This window comes from Chiloscyllium punctatum, chromosome 46, assembly GCF_047496795.1.
Source record: "Chiloscyllium punctatum isolate Juve2018m chromosome 46, sChiPun1.3, whole genome shotgun sequence".
Classification (NCBI taxonomy): Eukaryota; Metazoa; Chordata; class Chondrichthyes; order Orectolobiformes; family Hemiscylliidae; genus Chiloscyllium; species Chiloscyllium punctatum.
Genome location: NC_092784.1, coordinates 45,579,163 through 45,596,966, shown reverse-complemented (window position 1 = coordinate 45,596,966; position 17,804 = coordinate 45,579,163). Strand labels below are relative to the sequence as shown.

General features: G+C 46.6%; 1 protein-coding gene across 4 annotated transcripts in view; it reads right to left on the bottom strand.

Annotated features, from left to right (window-relative positions):
- LOC140467987 (adhesion G protein-coupled receptor E3-like) overlaps positions 1-17,804 on the bottom strand; it is a 93,012-nt gene that overhangs the window by 16,040 nt on the left and 59,168 nt on the right. For all 4 annotated transcript variants that reach the window (XM_072564106.1, XM_072564107.1, XM_072564109.1 and 1 more), the window contains 6 exons: positions 16,289-16,466; positions 15,083-15,202; positions 12,472-12,644; positions 7,230-7,400; positions 1,356-1,559; positions 443-663 (listed from right to left, as the gene is read on the bottom strand). In XM_072564106.1, the coding sequence (XP_072420207.1) occupies positions 443-663; positions 1,356-1,559; positions 7,230-7,400; positions 12,472-12,644; positions 15,083-15,202; positions 16,289-16,466 (1,067 nt within the window). The remainder of the gene's footprint in view (positions 1-442; positions 664-1,355; positions 1,560-7,229; positions 7,401-12,471; positions 12,645-15,082; positions 15,203-16,288; positions 16,467-17,804) is intronic.

Below are 17,804 nucleotides of genomic sequence, written 5' to 3'. Positions count from 1 at the left end.
GAAAAGCACAGCAGGTCAGGCAGCATCCGAAGATTCCCGATGAAGGGCTTCTGCCCAAAATATCGATTTTCCTGCTCTTCGGATGCTGCCTGACCTGCTGTGCTTTTCCAGCACCACTCTGATCTTGACTCTTCTGTATGAGTAGAAAGTGAGGACTGCAGATGCTGGAGATCAGAGCTGAAAATGTGTTGCTGGAAAAGCGCAGCAGGTCAGGCAGCATCCGAAGAGCAGGAAGAAGGGCTGAAGAAGGGCTTATGCCCGAAACGTCGATTCTCTTGTTCCTGGGATGCTGCCTGACCTGCTGCGCTTTTCCAGCAACACATTTTCAGCTCTTCTGTATGAGTCACCTCCAGACGCAGCTCTTGCTTCTGCGCGTTGGAAGTGTGACTGTGAACACATTCCAGAACCCACTGCAACATATCACAGGGAAAGTGGTACGTACTGCTTGCTTGTTCCGTAGCCCTTGTGACGTATGGCAGCGGAGATCCCAACAACTAGTAGAGGCAGCCCGTAGCCAAATGGGAGGATGTGTCGTTTCCTGAGGCATCCTGCGTTGAAAACCTTCACCACCATCAGGTAGAGCTGTATCCCTTCCAGGCACATCCAGGCAAACACAGTCAGGAAGAAGTAATGTAGAAAGCCAGCGATGATCGCACAGACAAGCTAGGGAAGAACAGTGGTGTATTGAGTGTTCTGTCTCCACCAAGAGAGAAGCAAGTCTCCCGGTGAATAGCGATGGCCATCCATTTGGGTGTCACAGATGGAAGTCGCAAATGTTTCATCAATTCCATCCTAGTCTTTGCCCTGACCTTTATAAAATAATCTTAACTTTTGTTTTTACTGTTTCTGTTACTATTTGATCAGTTATGATGCCACTTCCTGGAAGCTGTTAAAAACATGGGCATGGTTGGGTTGGGTCTGAATTTATTGCCCTTCCCCAGTTGCCCCTTGAGAAGGTGGTGGAGAGGTGGTTTGCCCTGATGGGAGAGTCTAGGACTCGAGGGCCCATTTCACTCAGACATGAGGAGCAATCTCTTCCCTCAGAGGAGAATGCATTTGTGCAATTTGTTCCCACAGAGGGCCGTTGAGGCTGGGTCATTAAGTATACTCAAGGCTGAGATCGGTTCCTAATCAGCAAGGAAATGAAGGGTTATGAGGAAAGGACGGGGAAGTGGAGTGGACTATTAGATCAGCCACAATCTCAATGATTGATGGAGGAGCTTCAATGGCCTGTGTCTAATCTTATGTCGATGGCTTTGTGGGGCAATGATAGCGTTTGGCGCCTGGGTGTGATAGTCTGGTGTTCGCCGATGTTACAATGATAACAGGACACTGATACAGAGCAGCGGCTTTACCTGGTTACTGGTTTGAGAGATACCGACGAGGAACAGTAGCTCAGCCAGAAACAGACACAGGCACAGGTGGGCATGGATGGTGGTGCGTGTGCCTTGGATGGTATGGCATATCAGGAAGGTGAGGAACGAAATAACGAGGCACACGAGGGAGATGCTTATTCCAACGTACGAAATCAGACTGAGGTTCAGCAGATGCCAGGGATCCTGCAGAATGAGAAATAGCCAGGGTAACCACCTCACATTCACCGTACACTTCTGTGACCACAATTCTCATCCTGTTTTATGTCTCGCAATCTGCATTATTTTGCCTGTCCTGACCCACACAAGTTTCCTCCAAAATACAAGCACTTCAGCTCCAATGTTTAATGCTCAGCTTCTGAATCCCCATTGGGTCTACACAATACTGTGATTTCAACCAGTGACCCGGTGATTAAATGTTGGTACAGAGATCCACTGATGCAAAGAATCTCACCATCTATGTGTCAGTTGTAAGTTTGCAAGGGGTTTTAGTGACTCCATTAACTGGAGGTGACCAAACATCTTCTCCTTTTTTTGCTCTGATTCAGCAACACTCAATCTCGCCATTAGTTCGGGAACATGATTGGCCACAAATTGTGATGGCCACCATTGCTGGATAGTCCACTAACAATACCTGACTCATCCATCGCTTACTTGTGACTCTTGAAATGTCTTACAGGCCAGGGGGTGAAAGAGAAGTCATGGAAAAGCAGGGAGGGAGGGAGTAGTTTCTGCCAAAGGCACGACAGAAATGATGTTCACAGGCTTTAAATCTGAGGTACACGAGGGGGACGTATGCAGGCAATGCAGGAGAGGACAACTGACTGGAAACTGTCTCCACAAATTGGATTGCCAAATGGGATAGTGCTGGTGGAGGTGGATGGTGGACAGTCATAAGGGAAATGGAGAATGGCATTGAGGGGAGAAAGAGAGAGAGAGAGGAGACAGAGAGGAGAGAAAAAGGAGAGAAGGAGGGGAGAGAGGAAAGAATCATCTCGAAAGGAATAATTTGATTAGGGATAGTCAACCCAGTTTTGTGAAGGGCAGGTCGTGTCTCACAAACCATATTGAGTTCTTTGAGAAAGTGACCAGAGAGGTGGATGAAGGTAAAGCAGTTGATATGGTGTAGGTGGATTTCAGTAAAGTGTTTGATAATGTTCCCCATGGTAGGCTATTGCAGAAAGTACAGAGGCAATGGGATTGAGGGTGATTTAGTGGTTTGGATCACAAATTGGTGAGCTGAAAGAAGACAGAGGGTGGTGGTTGATGGGAAATGTTCATCCTGGAGTTCAGTTACTAGGGGAGTACCACAAGGATCTGTTTTGGGTCACTGCTATTTGTGATGTTTACAAATGACCTGGATGAGGATGTAGGAGGATAGGTTAGTAAATTTGTGGATGACACTAAGGTCGGTGGAGTTGTGGATAATGCTGAAGGATGTTGTATGTTACAGAGGGGCATAGATAAGCTGCAGAATTGGGCTGAGAAGTGGCAAAGCAGTTTAATGTGGAAAAGTGTGAGGTGATTCACTTTAGAAGGAGAGTACTGGGCTAATGGTAAGATTCTTGGCAGTGTAGATGAGCAGAGAGATCTCGGTGTCCAAGTACATAGATCCCTGAAAGTTGCCACCCAGGTTGATAGGGATTGTTAAGAAGACATATGGTGTGTTAGTTTTTATTAGTAGAGGGATTGAGTTGGGAGCCACGAGGTCACGTAACAGCTGTACAAAACTCCGGTGCAGCTGCGTTTGGAGTATTGTGTACAGTTCGGGTCACCGCATTATAGGAAGGATGTGGAAGCTTTGGAAAGGGTTCAGAGGAGATTTACTAGAATGTTGGATGGTATGGAGGGAAGGTCTTATGAGGAAAGGCTGTTTTCGTTAGCGAGAAGAAGCTTTAGAGATGGCTTAATAAAAGATGATCAGAGAATTAGATAGGGTGGACAGTGAAAGCCTTTTTCCAAGTATGGTGATGGTGAGCACAAGGGGACATAGCTTTAAATTGATGGGACAGATGTCAGAGGTAGATTCTTTACTCAGAGAGTAGTAGGGGTGTGGTGGCACTGCCTGCAACAGTAGCAGACTCACCAACTTTAAGGACAATTAAATGTCATTGGATAAAAAGATGGGGTACTGGGCTAATGGTCGGATACTTGGTAGTGTGGAAGAGCAGAGGGATCTTGGTGTCCATGTACACAGATCTCTGAAAGTTGCCACCCAGGTAAATAGTGCAGTGAAGAAGGCATATGGCGTACTGGCTTTTATTGGTAGAGGAATTGAGTTCCGGAGTACTGAGGTCATGCTGCAGTTGTATAAGACTCTGGTGCGGCCGCATCTGGAATATTGTGTGCAGTTTTGGTCGCCATACTATAGGAAGGATGTGGAGGCACTGGAACGGGTGCAGAGGAAGTTTACCAGGATGTTGCCTGGTATGGTAGGAAGATCCTATGAGGAAAGGCTGAGGCACTTGGGGTTGTTTTCATTGGAGAAAAGAAGGTTTAGGGGTGACTTGATAGAGGGTGTACAAGATGATTAGGGGGTTAGATAGGGTTGACAGTGAGAACCTTTTTCCACGTATGGAGTCAGCTATTACAAGGGGGCATAGCTTTAAATTAAGGGGGGGTAGATATAGGACTGATGTTAGGGGTAGGTTCTTCACTCAGCGAGTCGTAAGTTCATGGAATGCCCTGCCAGTAGCAGTCGTGGACTCTCCCTCTTTATGGGTATTTAAGCGGGCATTGGATAGGTATATGGAGGATAGTGGCTTAGTGTAGGTTAGGTGTGCTTTGATCGGTGCAACATCGAGGGCCGAAGGGCCTGTACTGCGTTGTAATGTTCTATGTTCTATGTTCTATATATGGGTGATAATCAGATAGTGTAGGTTAGATGGACTTTAGATTGGTTTCACAGGTTGGCATAACATCGAGGCCCATCAAGGGCACTGTAATGTTCAATGTTTTATATTCTAGATGTGAGAGAGATAGGAAAGAGAAGAAGAGGGGAAGAGGAGAGAGACAGAGGAGAAGGAGAAAGATTGTGAGTAGACAGTCAAAGAGGAGGAAGAGAAAGAAGAAAGAGGAAGAAGAGAAAGGGGAAAAAGGGACAGGGAGAGGTGAGAAAGAGAAAAGAGAGAAAGGCAAAAGAGAGGGAAGAGAGAGAAAGGATTTAAAGAAGCGAGGGGGAAAGAGAGAGAAGAGAAAGTAAGAGAGGAGAAAGAAGAGAAAGCCGAGAGAGAGAGAGAGAGAGGGAGAGACAGAGACAGAGACAGAGAGAGTTATAATCTAGTATTTTACAGAGGGATTAGATTAGATTCCCTAAGTGTGGAAACAGGCCCTTTGGCCCAACCAGTCCACACTGACCCTCCGAAGAGTAGCCCACCCAGACCCATTCCTCTATATTTACCGCTTCACCTAACACTATAGGCAATTTAGCCTGGCCAATTCACCTGACCTACACATCTTTGGACTGTAGGAGGAAACTGGAGCACCCGGAGGAAAGCCACACAGAGCATGGGAAACATACTGAAGGGCATGTAGAGTAGTTCGAAGAGCTAATAGCTTTAACAAAGAGGACAACAGCTTTAAAAATGGCAGAATTAAACAAAGAGGAGCAATCGCCTTCCCTGTATTCATTCAGCAGCGTCCCCATACACATTCAGCAGTGTTTCACTATATTGCAGCGTCCCCATACACATTCAGCAGTGTGGACACTATATTGCAGCGTCCCCATACACATTCAGCAGTGTGGACACTATATTGCAGCGTCCCCATACACATTCAGCAGTGTGGACACTATATTGCAGCGTCCCCATACACATTCAGCAGTGTGGACACTATATTGCAGCATCCGCATACACATTCAGCAGTGTGGACACTATATTGCAGCGTCCCCATACACATTCAGCAGTGTGGACACTACATTGCAGCGTCCCCATACACATTCAGCAGTGTGGACACTATATTGCAGCATCCCCATACACATTCAGCAGTGTGGACACTATATTGCAGCGTCCCCATTCACATTCAGCAGTGTGAACACTATATTGCACCGTCCCCATCCACATTCAGCAGTGTGGACACTATATTGCACCGTCCCCATTCACATTCAGCAGTGTGGACACTACATTGCAGCGTCCCCATACACATTCAGCAGTGTAGACACTATACTGAAGATATTTACCAAGATGTTGCTGGGGATGGAAGGTTTGAGTTATAAAGAAAGGCTGGATTGGTTGGGACTTTTTTCACTGGAGTGTAGGAGGTTGAGAGGTGACTTATAGAAGTTTATAAAATCATGAGGGGTGTATGATTTGGAGGTGCTGGTGTTGGACTGGGGTGTACAAAGTTAAAAATCACACAACACCAGGTTATAGTCCAACAGGTTTAATTGGAAGCACTAGCTTTCGGAGCACTGCTCCATGATCAGGCGGTTGTAGTGGACACAGAATTTATAGCAAAAGTTTACAGTGTGATGTAACTGAAATTATACATTGAAAAATACCTCGATTGTTTGTTGAGTCTCTCATCTGTTAGAATGACCATGATAGTTTCACTTCTTTCATATGTAAGTCATAAAACTTTTTAAAAAAACGTCACATTCTCAGTTTAATTGTAACAATTGGTGTCAGCCAGATAAGATGTTGAAGGTGTTAGCCCCCTGTGTTGCCTGTCTGTGCCATAATGTTTAGACTGATTCTAATCTAAACAGTGAGTTAACAAATTCCTACATGGATTCATGCAGTTTTTGAGCAAAGTACAATGTAACTCTGCAAGTACAAATTCACCCCACAAACGTATATGTGTATGTGTGCATGTGGGTTTTTTTTTGTGTGTGTGTCTGTCTGGGGTTGGGGGTCATGAGTGTGAGAGAGAGTGTATATTTGTGTGTGTGTGTGTATATTGGAGTGTCTGTGTGTGTGTGTGTGTGTGAGTGTGAGAGTGTGTGTGTGTCTATAGGAATGTGTGTAAGTGTCTGTGTGCGTGCCTGTATATACTTGTGTCTGTATGTATGTGTGTGTATTGGAGTGCCTGTGTGTGTGTGTGTGTGTGTGTGTATAGTGCAATGGTAGTCACCCGTAATGTGACATGAACCCAAGGCCCTCCCTATCAGCCTCTGCTTGGTCACTTTTTGCTGCTGCTTGTCCCGAAGTCCGCCTTGGAGGATAGTCACCCGAGGGATGTACATGGTAGTTGTCTTTTCACTCAGACAGGGGATTTCAAGACTAGACGGCACAATTTTACGGTAAGAGGAGAGAGATATTAAAGAGACATGGGGCAAAATTATTTACACAGAGGGTGGTTCGCATGTGGAATGAACATCCTGAGGAAATGGTGGATGTGGGTACAGTTAAAATGTTCAAAAGACATTTGGATAAGGACATGAACAGGAAAGGTTTGGACAGATATTGGCCAGGAGCAGGCAGGGGGGACCGGTTTGGGATTATGGTCAGCATGGACTGGTCAGACCAAAGCGTCTGTTCCTGCGCTGGATGACTCTATGACTAACAAACCACACGCAAGTCTGTCCACACACTACTCAACTTCCTGTTGTCATGGTTTGTGGTCATGCCAATGTCTAACACTGAAAGCACTCATATTAACATTCAGAATGGAGATTGTGTATGTAAACAATTGCTTATAACGTTGTAGTTACATGCTCTGTCCAGTAGGTGGTGTGTGCAGTCATTTTCTGAAGTATTTCTGCCAACTCTATCATTTCATCATGCACCCGTACACTGTCACTTGCAGTTAAATCAAAAAAATCATGAACAAATGCCACGGACAATTCATTGGTAAACGTTAGACTGCGTGAGAAATCTTGCAGCTTTCAGTTGGTTGTGTTTTGCGATGTAAATGTACCTGGGTCTCATACAGTGCCATCAGCACTGCAAAGCTGGTTAGGTGTGTGCACCTGCACATCGTGTGTGTGGTGTTAGAATTTACCACAGTGCAGCCTTGCCGGGACCAATGGTTTCTGCTTCCTGTGCGGTTCAGGGAGATACAGACAACTTTGACTCGAGGCTTCTTCTCCTGGATCAAGAATATATCAAAGAATCAGAGAGTCATACAGCATGGAAACAGACCCTTCGGTCCAACTAGACCACACCAACCATGTTCCCAATCTAAACTGATCCCACCTGCCTGCGTTTGGCCTATATCCCTCCAAACCTTTCCTATTCATGCACATATCCAAATGTCGTTTTAAATGTTCTCACTGTGCCTGCGTCCACCATTTTTTCTGGCAGCTCTTTCCTCCTACATGGTGTGAAAAGGTCCTTTTTAAACCTTTCTCCTCTCACCTTAAAAATATGGTCCCTAGTCTGCAACTCCCCCACCCCAATGGAACATATCCTCGCAATTCAACTTATCCACGGCCCCTTGTGATTTTATAAACCTCTCAGTGGTTAGGCTTTGGTCAAAAGAACCATCCATTGAGTTGCCTCCTTAAACAAAAGCATTGCCTTGGCAGCAGCATATCTCCACCATATCCTACTCCCTGAACAACATAATGGCATGGTGGCTCAGTGGTTAGTCCTGCTGCCTCACAGCAGCAGGGACCTGGGTTCAATTCCAGCCTTGGGCGACTGTCTGTGCGGAGTTTGCATATTCTCCCCATGTCTGCGTGGGTTTCCTCCGGGTGCTCTGGTTTCCCCACACAATCCAAAGATGTGCAGGTTAGGGTGAATTGGCTGTGCTAAATTGCCCATAGTACATTAGTCAGGGTCAAATATAGGGTAGGTGAATGGGTCTGGGTGGGTTACTCTTTGGAGGATAGGTGTGGACTTGTTGGGCCGAAGGGCCTGTTTCCACACTGTAGGGAATCTGATATAATCATAACCATCTGCCCTTCCTTCAGTTATTGAAGCAAGGTTGTGTGTGTGTGTGTGTGTGTGTGTGGTGGGGTGGGGGGGGGGGGGTGTGCAGGGAATGCGATATCCTGATGAAATGAACAGAAATGGTGGTGTCCTGTATTGAGCAGTCGATACAGTGCCATACCAACGTTTGCTACACAAGGTAAGAGTATGTGGTGCAGGGATGAACAGATCATCAGGATAATGGATTGGTCGCCTAACAAGAAACAGCATGGCTAGGGTGGGAGCTGTTCCAGCTTGGGAAGCTGTAACTAGTGGAGAGTCTCCTGAGGAATGCTGACTCCTCAAGTATTTCCAATCTGTGTTCATGGTTTGGACAATGGGGCCATTTGTTGATGACTCCAAGGCAGGTTGGAAGGAAAGTTGTGAATGGGAGGGAGGAAGTCTGCAAAGGGATAGAGACTGGTCAAGGGAGTGGGAAAAATATAGCAGCTGGAGTATAACCTGGATAAATGTGACTTGTCCACTTTGGCGAAAAGCAGTGTATTGTTTGAATGGACAGAGGGTGCAGACCGTAACGGTGTAGAGGGATCCACAAGTCCCAGTACATGAATCTTAAAGTTAGTACGCGGGTACAGCAAGTCATCAGTTCATTTCATCAGGATATTGCATTCCCTGCACCCCCCCCCTCCACCACCCCCCCCCCCCCACCCCACACACACACACACACACAACCTTGCTTCAACAACTGAAGGAAGGGCAGATGGTTATGATTATATCAGATTCCCTACAGTGTGGAACATAACCATAGGGGGAATTGTACAGCAGCCACGTCCAGCTTTGGTGAAAACACTCAAATAGAAGAAAAAAATACTGCAGGCACTGCAAATCGGAAACAAACACAGAGAATGCTGGAGAAACTCAGCAGGTCTGGCAGCATCCATGGAGAGAGAAACAGAGTGAATGCTTTAAATCCAATATGGGTCTTCTGTCGAACAGATGTTCTGCTCTGTACTCCATTCTCCCATAGAGTCATACCGGGGACTCGAAATGCTAACTCTGTGTCTCTCTCCATTGATGCTGCCAGGCCTGCTGAGTTTCTCCAGCGTTCTTTGTGTTGGCAGCAAATTGAGTCTCAGACACAGAGGACAATCAGAGCAGAATATCTTTATGGGGCTCCCTTATTTATGATCATTTGACTTTCAAACGCAATCCCACAGGGGTGTAATTTTAAAGATCTAACTTATAAATGTTTCTCGGATTTAAGGATGGCCTTTTTATACTGCTCTGACTTGCAAATAGACTCTGGAATGGAATCCATTTGCAACACAGAGTCTGCCTGTAGATAGACTACTGCTTCAGAATGAGAGGCGAACCCACTGAAAAATATTATATTGTACAAAGGCTGGACAGGGTGGGTATTGGGAAGCCATCTCCCTTGAGGAGAAAAGAGATAATTATTCTGGCAGATAATCTTCTGCCTTCTCAGGAGTAAGAGGACATGCTTTAAGGGAAGCAGAAGATGTGGGATGTGAGGGAGATGTGAGTGAACAAAGGAGAATCTGTTAAAGAAGACATCAGGAAAGATTAAAAGGCAAATGTTCGAGTCTAGAAGTCTAGCTTTGATTAGAGTCATGGAGTCATGGAGATGTCCAGCATGAAAACAAACCCTTCCAAAGTGTCCATTCCACCCAAATATCCTAATCTAATCTAGTCCTATTTGACAGCACTTGGCCCACATCCCTCCAAACCCTTCCTGTTCATATACCCATACAAATGTCTTTTAAATGTTGTAATTGTACCAGCCTCCACCACCTCCTCTGGCAGCTCATTCCATACACGCACCACCCTCTGTGTGAAAAAGCTGCTCCATAAGTCCCTTTTAAATCTTTCACCTCTCTCCCTAAACCTATGCCCTTTAGTTCCCACTACCCTGGAGAGAAGACCTTGGTTAATCTATCCTGGGGAAAAGCCTGTGGGCTATTCACTCTATCCATGCCCCTCATGATTTTATAAACCTCTATCAGGTCACCCCTCAGCCCCAGACGCACCAGGGAAAATAGCGCCGCCCTCTCTCTATAACTTCAACCCTTCAACCCTGGTAACATTCTTGCAAATCTTTTCTGCACCCTTTCAAGTTTATGAACATCTCTCCAATAGCAGGAGACCAGAACTGAATACAGTTTTCCAAATGTGGCCTAACCAATGTCTGTAAAAGACTATGGTCTTTCACAAATGGTACCGCAATCTCTAGGGACTGTGTGACCTAACTCTTATGATCTTACATTTAGATGCTGTCTGTTATTTTGAATCCACACAAGGGGTTGTTCATATGCATCATGACGGTGAGTAACTCTCACCCCAAGTAAGTGCAGAAATCACTGGAATTACTCAACAGGGAGAGAGATAGAGAGAAACAGTTAATTCTTTAGGTTAATGATGTTTTGTCATGACTGGTAGGAGGTGTTTTAAGAATCATAGAATCCCTACAGTGCACAAAGATATCATTCAGTCCATCCAGTTTGCACCAACCCATCATAGAGCATACCACCCACACCCACAGTCTACCCTATAATCCCGCATTTCCAACTCACCTCGTCTACACATCAGGGGACAATTCCCAACACCAGTCCACTTAACCTGCACATCTTTGGACTGTGGGAGGAAACCAGAGCACCCAGAGGAAACCCACCCAGATAAGGGGAGAATGTCCACACAGGAATCGAACCAGAGTCCCTGGCGCTATGAGGCAGCAGAGCTAACCACTGAGCTACCGTGCAGAGTATAGCACTGGGGAAGAACCAAAGGGATGGTCTATCATTGAATGAGAGGTACAGGAGAAAATAAAAGGGAGGTGGGCCAGTGTGTGGTGTCAGGTGAAAGGAGATGGGTATTGGAAAAGTCAATAAATAAAGGATGAAGCAAGGATGTAGTTAGCTTTTTGGAAATGCCTCTGTTTGTTCACTTTCAGTTCAATCTAATTCCTTCTCACACACTTTATCCAATGGGAGTTGGATAGACATTCTGGTTAGTTGAAGTAGGATCAGTTATTGTAACGTGGACAGCCAGGTGGACCTCTTAGAATATGAGTGCCCTGACTGGGGCTGTTAATGCGGTCCAATCAGGGAGCCCTGGCTGACAGAGATCGATAGGAGTGTCGGGGGTTCTGTTCACTCTCGGAGCTGGCTCTGAGCTCGCCGGGTTAGTGTGCACGTATAAGTAAAGGATGACCTGGTGATGGGATGCCAGCCTCAGTGCAGTCATTCCAGCCACCATTCAACTTTATCGGGAAAATGGCCCATTTCCTCATCCCAGAAGGGGGTCACAAAGGTCATGGAACTGACTTTCTAGTCTTTTTCTACCTCCGTGTTCCCCAGTCTTTTGTCTGTTTGTGGATGGGGGAGCATGGGGGGGGGAAGGGTTATGAGGAGATTAAAGCGTTAGTTGTGTTATATTTTAGTAGTTCATGTTTGTTCATTAGATTAGATTAGATTAGATTACTTACAGTGTGGAAACAGACCCTTTGGCCCAACAAGTCCACACCGTCCCGCCGAAGCGCAACCCACCCAGACCCCTACATCTACCCCTTACCTAACACTACGGGCAATTTAGCATGGCCAATTCACCTGACCTGCACATCTTTGGACTGTGGGAGGAAACCGGAGCACCCGGAGGAAACCCACGTTCACTTGAAACTATAGTCCAATCACATAACATAAATAACAATTCTTGTTCTGTGCAGAAATCTGGCCTGTCCTTTCCATTAAAGGCAAACTGGGGGACTGCACATACCTTAAGAACATTTGGCAAGACTCCAGCAATATTGAGGCCCAGTTGACAACACAGTATCTGGGTGACACTTTGGCTCAGTGGTTAGCACTGCTGCCTCACAGTGCTAGAGACTTGGGATCGATTCCACCCTTGGGTAACTGTCTGTGTGGAGTTTGCATGTTCTTCCCTGTGTTTGTGTGGGTTTCCTCTGGGTGCTCCAGTTTCCTCTCACAATCCAAAGGCGTGCAGATTAGGTGGATTGGCCATGCTAAACTATCCAGGGATGGGCAGACTAGGTGGGTTAGCCATGGGAAATGCAGGGAGGGGGCGGGTGGGACGGAAGGCTGGTGTGGACTTGATGGGCCGAATGGTCTGCTTCCACACTGTAGGGATTCTACGATTCTGCCCCAGTGCTGGGTAAGCACCTGCCCGTTATGCGATGGACACTGTGAAAGGGCCAGCAATGATCGAATGGGCCGAGGGGCCTGTTTTCTCAGCCACGCCGGTGCCTCACTTACCCGCTCGTTCCGGAAGGTGATGTTGACGGGCTCAGCGAGGGCCTGCCTGTCCTTGTGGGAGGAGGTGACGGTCAGAACGTGAGAATTCAGGCACAGGCCACCATCACTGTCCAAGGAGCCGTTCAGCACCGACTCCATCTCCGAGAAGGCGATGAGCGCCACGCTGGCGAAACCTGCCAAGGTGGAGTGAGCAGTCAACATTCCAGCCTCACAGTTACCATAGCAACAACGCCCCGGGACTTCGCAACCCTTATTGTGGGTGAGCCCTTCCCAGGTCTAGGAAGGGTTTAGAGGGATATGGGCCGTGTGCTGGCAAAACAAACTAGATCAGGTTAGGATATCTGGGTCAGAATGGACGGGTTGGACCGAAGGGTCTGTTTCTGTGCTGTACATCGCTAAGACTCTGTGGCTATTACACCGAATGAGAGAAAGTATCAGATTGAAGAAAATATTGTGGCTGAACATTCGCCTTTCTGAGGTAGAGAGGAGCCAACATGTAGGAGGATGTGAGGCCTGGGACAGGTCAGCCACGCTGTTATCGAAGAGCGGAGCAGGCTCGAGAGGCCTCCCCCTGCCCCGATTTCCTGTTCCAAAGTTTGATGGTCTCATGACACCTCAGTCAGGGCGGAGCTGAGAAAATGGCCCAGTCCCTAAGTCTGACCAGTCCAAACTCACAACGCCAAAGGGTCTCCAGCTGGTGAGCCTGTGATAAATTAGAAACCTCATGGATGTTTCTGGCCATGTTTAGCCCACTCTGAACAGTGTGGAGTCCGCTTGATCAGGCGACTGGTGCCATTCAGAGACTTGCTGGGGACGGATGAGCTGCTGCTTTACCCTTCGTGACTATGGTGACTACACCTCAATACTGCAACACTGGCAAGTCTTTGTCGATAACAGGATTCCACGGCCCTGTTTCAGAGAATCGAAAAGGAGTCATAAAGTCATACAGCGTGGAAACAAACCCTTCAGTCCAACCAATCCAGGCCAACCACATTCCCAAACTAAACGAGCCCCACTTTCCTATTTTTGGCCCATATCCCTCCAAACCTTTCTCCTCTCACCTTGAAAATATGTCCCTAGTTTTTTCTTTTGCAACACCACCAATAATTGTGCAAGTCTTCCATAGAACATAGAACATAGACCATAGAACAGCACAGAACAGGCCCTTCGGCCCTCGATGTTGTGCCAGCCTTTTATCCTACCCTAAGATCAAACTAACCTACATACACTTCATTGTACGATCATCCATGTGCCTATCCAAGAGTTGCTTAAATATCCCAGACTCTCCTACCACTGCCAGCAGTGCAGTCCACACACCCGCCACTCTCTGTGTAAAGAACCTACCACTGACATCTCCCCCAAACCTTCCTCTAACCACCTTAAAATTATGCCTCCTCATGATAGACATTTCCATCCTGGGAAAATGTCTCTGGCTAGCTGCTCTATCTATGCCTCTCATCATCTTGTACACCTCGATCAAGTCACCTCTCACCCTTCTTCTCTCCAATGAGAAAAGCCCGAGCTTCTTCATAAAACAAGCCCTCCAGTCCAGGCAGCATCCTTGTAAATTTCCTCTGCACCCTTTCTAAAGCTTCCACATCCTTCCTATCATGAGGTGACCTGAACTGAACACAATATTCCAAGTGTGGTCTAGCTGGGGCTTTATAGAGCTGCAGCATAACATCCTGGCTTTTCTATTCAATCTCCATGCTAATGAAAGCCAAATCACCTTACGCCTTTTTAACAATCCTATCAACTTGGATGGCAACTTTGAGGGATTAAGGACATGGACCCCAAGATCCTCTGTTCCTCCACACTGCCAAGAATCCTGCCTTTAACCCTGCAATCTGCATTCAAATTCAACCTTCCAAAATGAATCATGTCACACTTTTCCAGGTTAAACTCCACCTGCAACTTCTCAGCCCAGCTCTGCATCCTGTCAATGTCCCATTGCAACTTACAATAGCCCTCCATACTGTCCACAACTCCACCAACTTACTAATCCTCCCGTCCGTTTCCTCATCCAATACATTTATAGAAATCACAAAGTCCCAGAACAGATCCCTGTGGAACACCACTGGTCATTGAGCTCCAGGCCAAATACTTTCCATCCACTCCCACCCTGTGTTTGTTTTTCCAAAAAGCAATACCATACCTTTATCCAAATTAAACCCCATCTCAGCCCATTGACCCAATTGGTCAAGAGCTCTTTGTAATCTTAGATAAGCTTCTTCACCGTCACCTTCTCAAAATGTCTTTCTCTCACTTATTCTCCATATTACTGCCTGCTCTGTGTCTGTCTGTCTCTCCTTTGAAGCTTCTTTCTATCAGTCTCTCAGTTACGGTAACACTCTTGTCTCGAGAGTCATAATGTTGTGGGATTAAGCCCCACACCAGAGACTGGATCATGGATTAAAGCTTGCTCCACTGTCCTGGTCAACATTGACCCCTCTGTCAACATCACCCACCAGCAGCACATGACAGGAATCCTCACCATCTTATGAAAGTTGGTGACTGGGTGATATGTGGACTCTTGTAGAGGGGTATGATTGGTGAGATGATGACTATTATGGTATTAGACAGTTATTGAGGGACCAAATGAGGGATTTACCAGAATCCTCTCTGTCAGTAACTGCCCGCCAGTGGATGTCCATCTGGTTCCCCTTCGCCGACAGCGACGCAGTTTCCTTGTCTGTAAAGTTACGTCCTCGTAGCACCTCCATTTCAACCTCTAAGGAAAGGAGCATGAAGGCTGGTAAATGTTTACAGCAGCACAGCACGGAAAAGCCGGATGTATTGGGCACAGCTCGGAGCTCACTACGTCTAAAAGACTATCCCTTTAGCTGACCGAGAGTTTGACCAATTTTCACTATCCCAGAAACAGAGGCGTTAGGAAAAGGATTAGGCCGTTCAGCCCCTCGAACGTGCTCCGTTATCCAGCAAGACCATGGCCACTCCTTTGCCATATCCCTGCACTATCCCAATAACTGTGCCAGACTTGAAGAAAATCAGCAGACATTCAGCCCTTTGAAACTGTACTAGTCATTCAATTCAATGATGGCTGATCAGGTATTGAACTCTATAAATGTCTCTGGGGTCTGCGAGTTTTAAAAAAAGATGTTAAATTGAAGCCATCCTGAACAGATGGAAGTTATCCCATGGTATGATTTTGAAGAAGACTCATCCCTTTTTGTCCTGAAAATGGTGAATTCTCAACCACAAATGACAGCGGATGTTGGATTAGTTGTTAATTTTAAACCTGAGGTCCATAAACTTTTGTTAAGCAAAGGTATTAAGGGATATGGGCCAATGGCAGGCATATGGGGCTTGGTCACAGATTAGGCATGAGGACAGTATAGCTCAATGGTTCGCACTACTGCCTCACAGCGCCAGGGTTCTGGGTGCTCTGGTTTTCTCCCATAGTCCAAAGATGTGCAGGTTAGGTGGATTGGCCATGCTTAAATTGCTCGAATTATCCAGGGATGTGCAGGCGGTGAGGGCTGGAGATCAGAGCCAAAAAGTGCGGCGCTGGAAAAACACAGCCGGTCAGGAGAGTCGACGTTTCAAACATAAGCCCTTCATCAGCGTTAGCTATGGTTTAAAGTGTGGGGATAGGGTGGGATGTTCATTGAAGGGCCAGTGCAGACTCAAAGGGCCGATAAGCCTCTACATGCATTGTAGGGATTCTGTGATCTCGTTGAAGGGCAGATCAGGCTTAAGGAACTGAATGGTCTACTCCTGTTCCTAAGATGGAGGCCCAATACGCTCAACTTTAATTTATTTCTTTCCACTTGGTGTCACCCTCTGGGTTTATTACCGATATTTCCAAACGCCATGTTCTTCTTTTCCTGATCACTGAGTGTGTACGCCAAGGCCATCACTGAGCTTTCAATGGTCTGTAAGGATACCTCCAGTGCTCTCTGTCGATCCTGCCCTCCCAGATTTTCCAAACGGGACCGGTTTCTGAGAAGCTCCTCTGTTAGCGAGGTGAGGTTCTGCAGGATTGAAACAGTCCCATCAACGCGGCTACAATTCATTCACTTCAGGTGGCAGGCTGTGTTGCAACTCTGCACTGAAATGGATTTGCATTAAGAACAGAATTATGATGCGAAAGGGAGGGTGGATTTCTGTCTGGGCGACGGCAGAGCCGTTGGAAATGTCAAGTAAAACGATGGAAACGATAAGCGATCAGATCGAGAGGAACAGCAAGTTGGTCAGAGTAAGTGCTGGACAGCGATGAGTTGGATTAGAAAGAGGTTGAGATTTCTGATGGTTGTGACCATTGACAGGAGTAGCCTATTCAACTGCCTGAACCATTCAGTCCCAATTGGTCTGCATTTCAACTCTGTTCCTCAGCTTTGCTCCACACCCAACAATCTCAGCCTGGCAACTGACATGAAGTCATACAGAGCAGATAAGGCCCTTCGCCCATTGAGTCTGCACCATCCTAGCTACCAATAACTGCGCACCAGTTGTCCCATACCTTTGAATGTTATGATATTTGAGGTGCTCATCCCAATATGTTCTTAAAGGTTTCTGGCCTCCACTATCTTCCCAGGCTATGCACTCCAGATTCCCAACGCCTGATGTGTGAGGTAGTTTCTTTTCCCCAAATCCCCTCTGAATCCCTTGCCCCTTACCCAAAAACGATGCCTCCTCGTGATTGACCCCTCAAATTAGGGGAACAGCTGCTCCCTACTCACCCAGTCCATACTCCTCATAATCCTATATACCTCAATCATGTCCCCCCCCCCCCCCCCCTCTCTGTTCCAGAGGAAACAGTCCAAGCCTATCTCGTCTCTCCTCATTGCTCAACTTCTCCATCCCAGGCAACATCCTGATGAACCTCCTCTGTATCCCCTCCAGTGCTATCACATCCTTCCTGTAGTGAGGTGACCAGAACTGCACACAATTCTCCCGGTGTGGCCTAACCAACGCTCTGTACAACTCCAACATTACCTCCTTGCATTTATACTGTACGCCACGAGTGACGAAGGCAATTGTCCCATATGCCTCCTGAATTAGGCTTTTGCCCGAAACGTCGATTTTCCTGCTCCTCGGATGCTGCCTGAACTGCTGTGCTTTTCCAGCCCCACTCTAATCTAGAATCTGGTTTCCAGCATCTGCAGTCATTGGTTTTACCCTGCCTCCTGAATTATCCTATCCACATGCTCTGCTGACTTCAGAGATCTGTAAATAATTACCCCAAGATCTCTCTGTTCCTCTAAGCGACCCAGTGTTCTGCCATTCATTTGCTTTCAGTTGTTCCCTTGTACTTTGGTTAAGGAAATTTCAGATTTTTAAAGGTTTCTTATATCACAGAGATCTTCAGC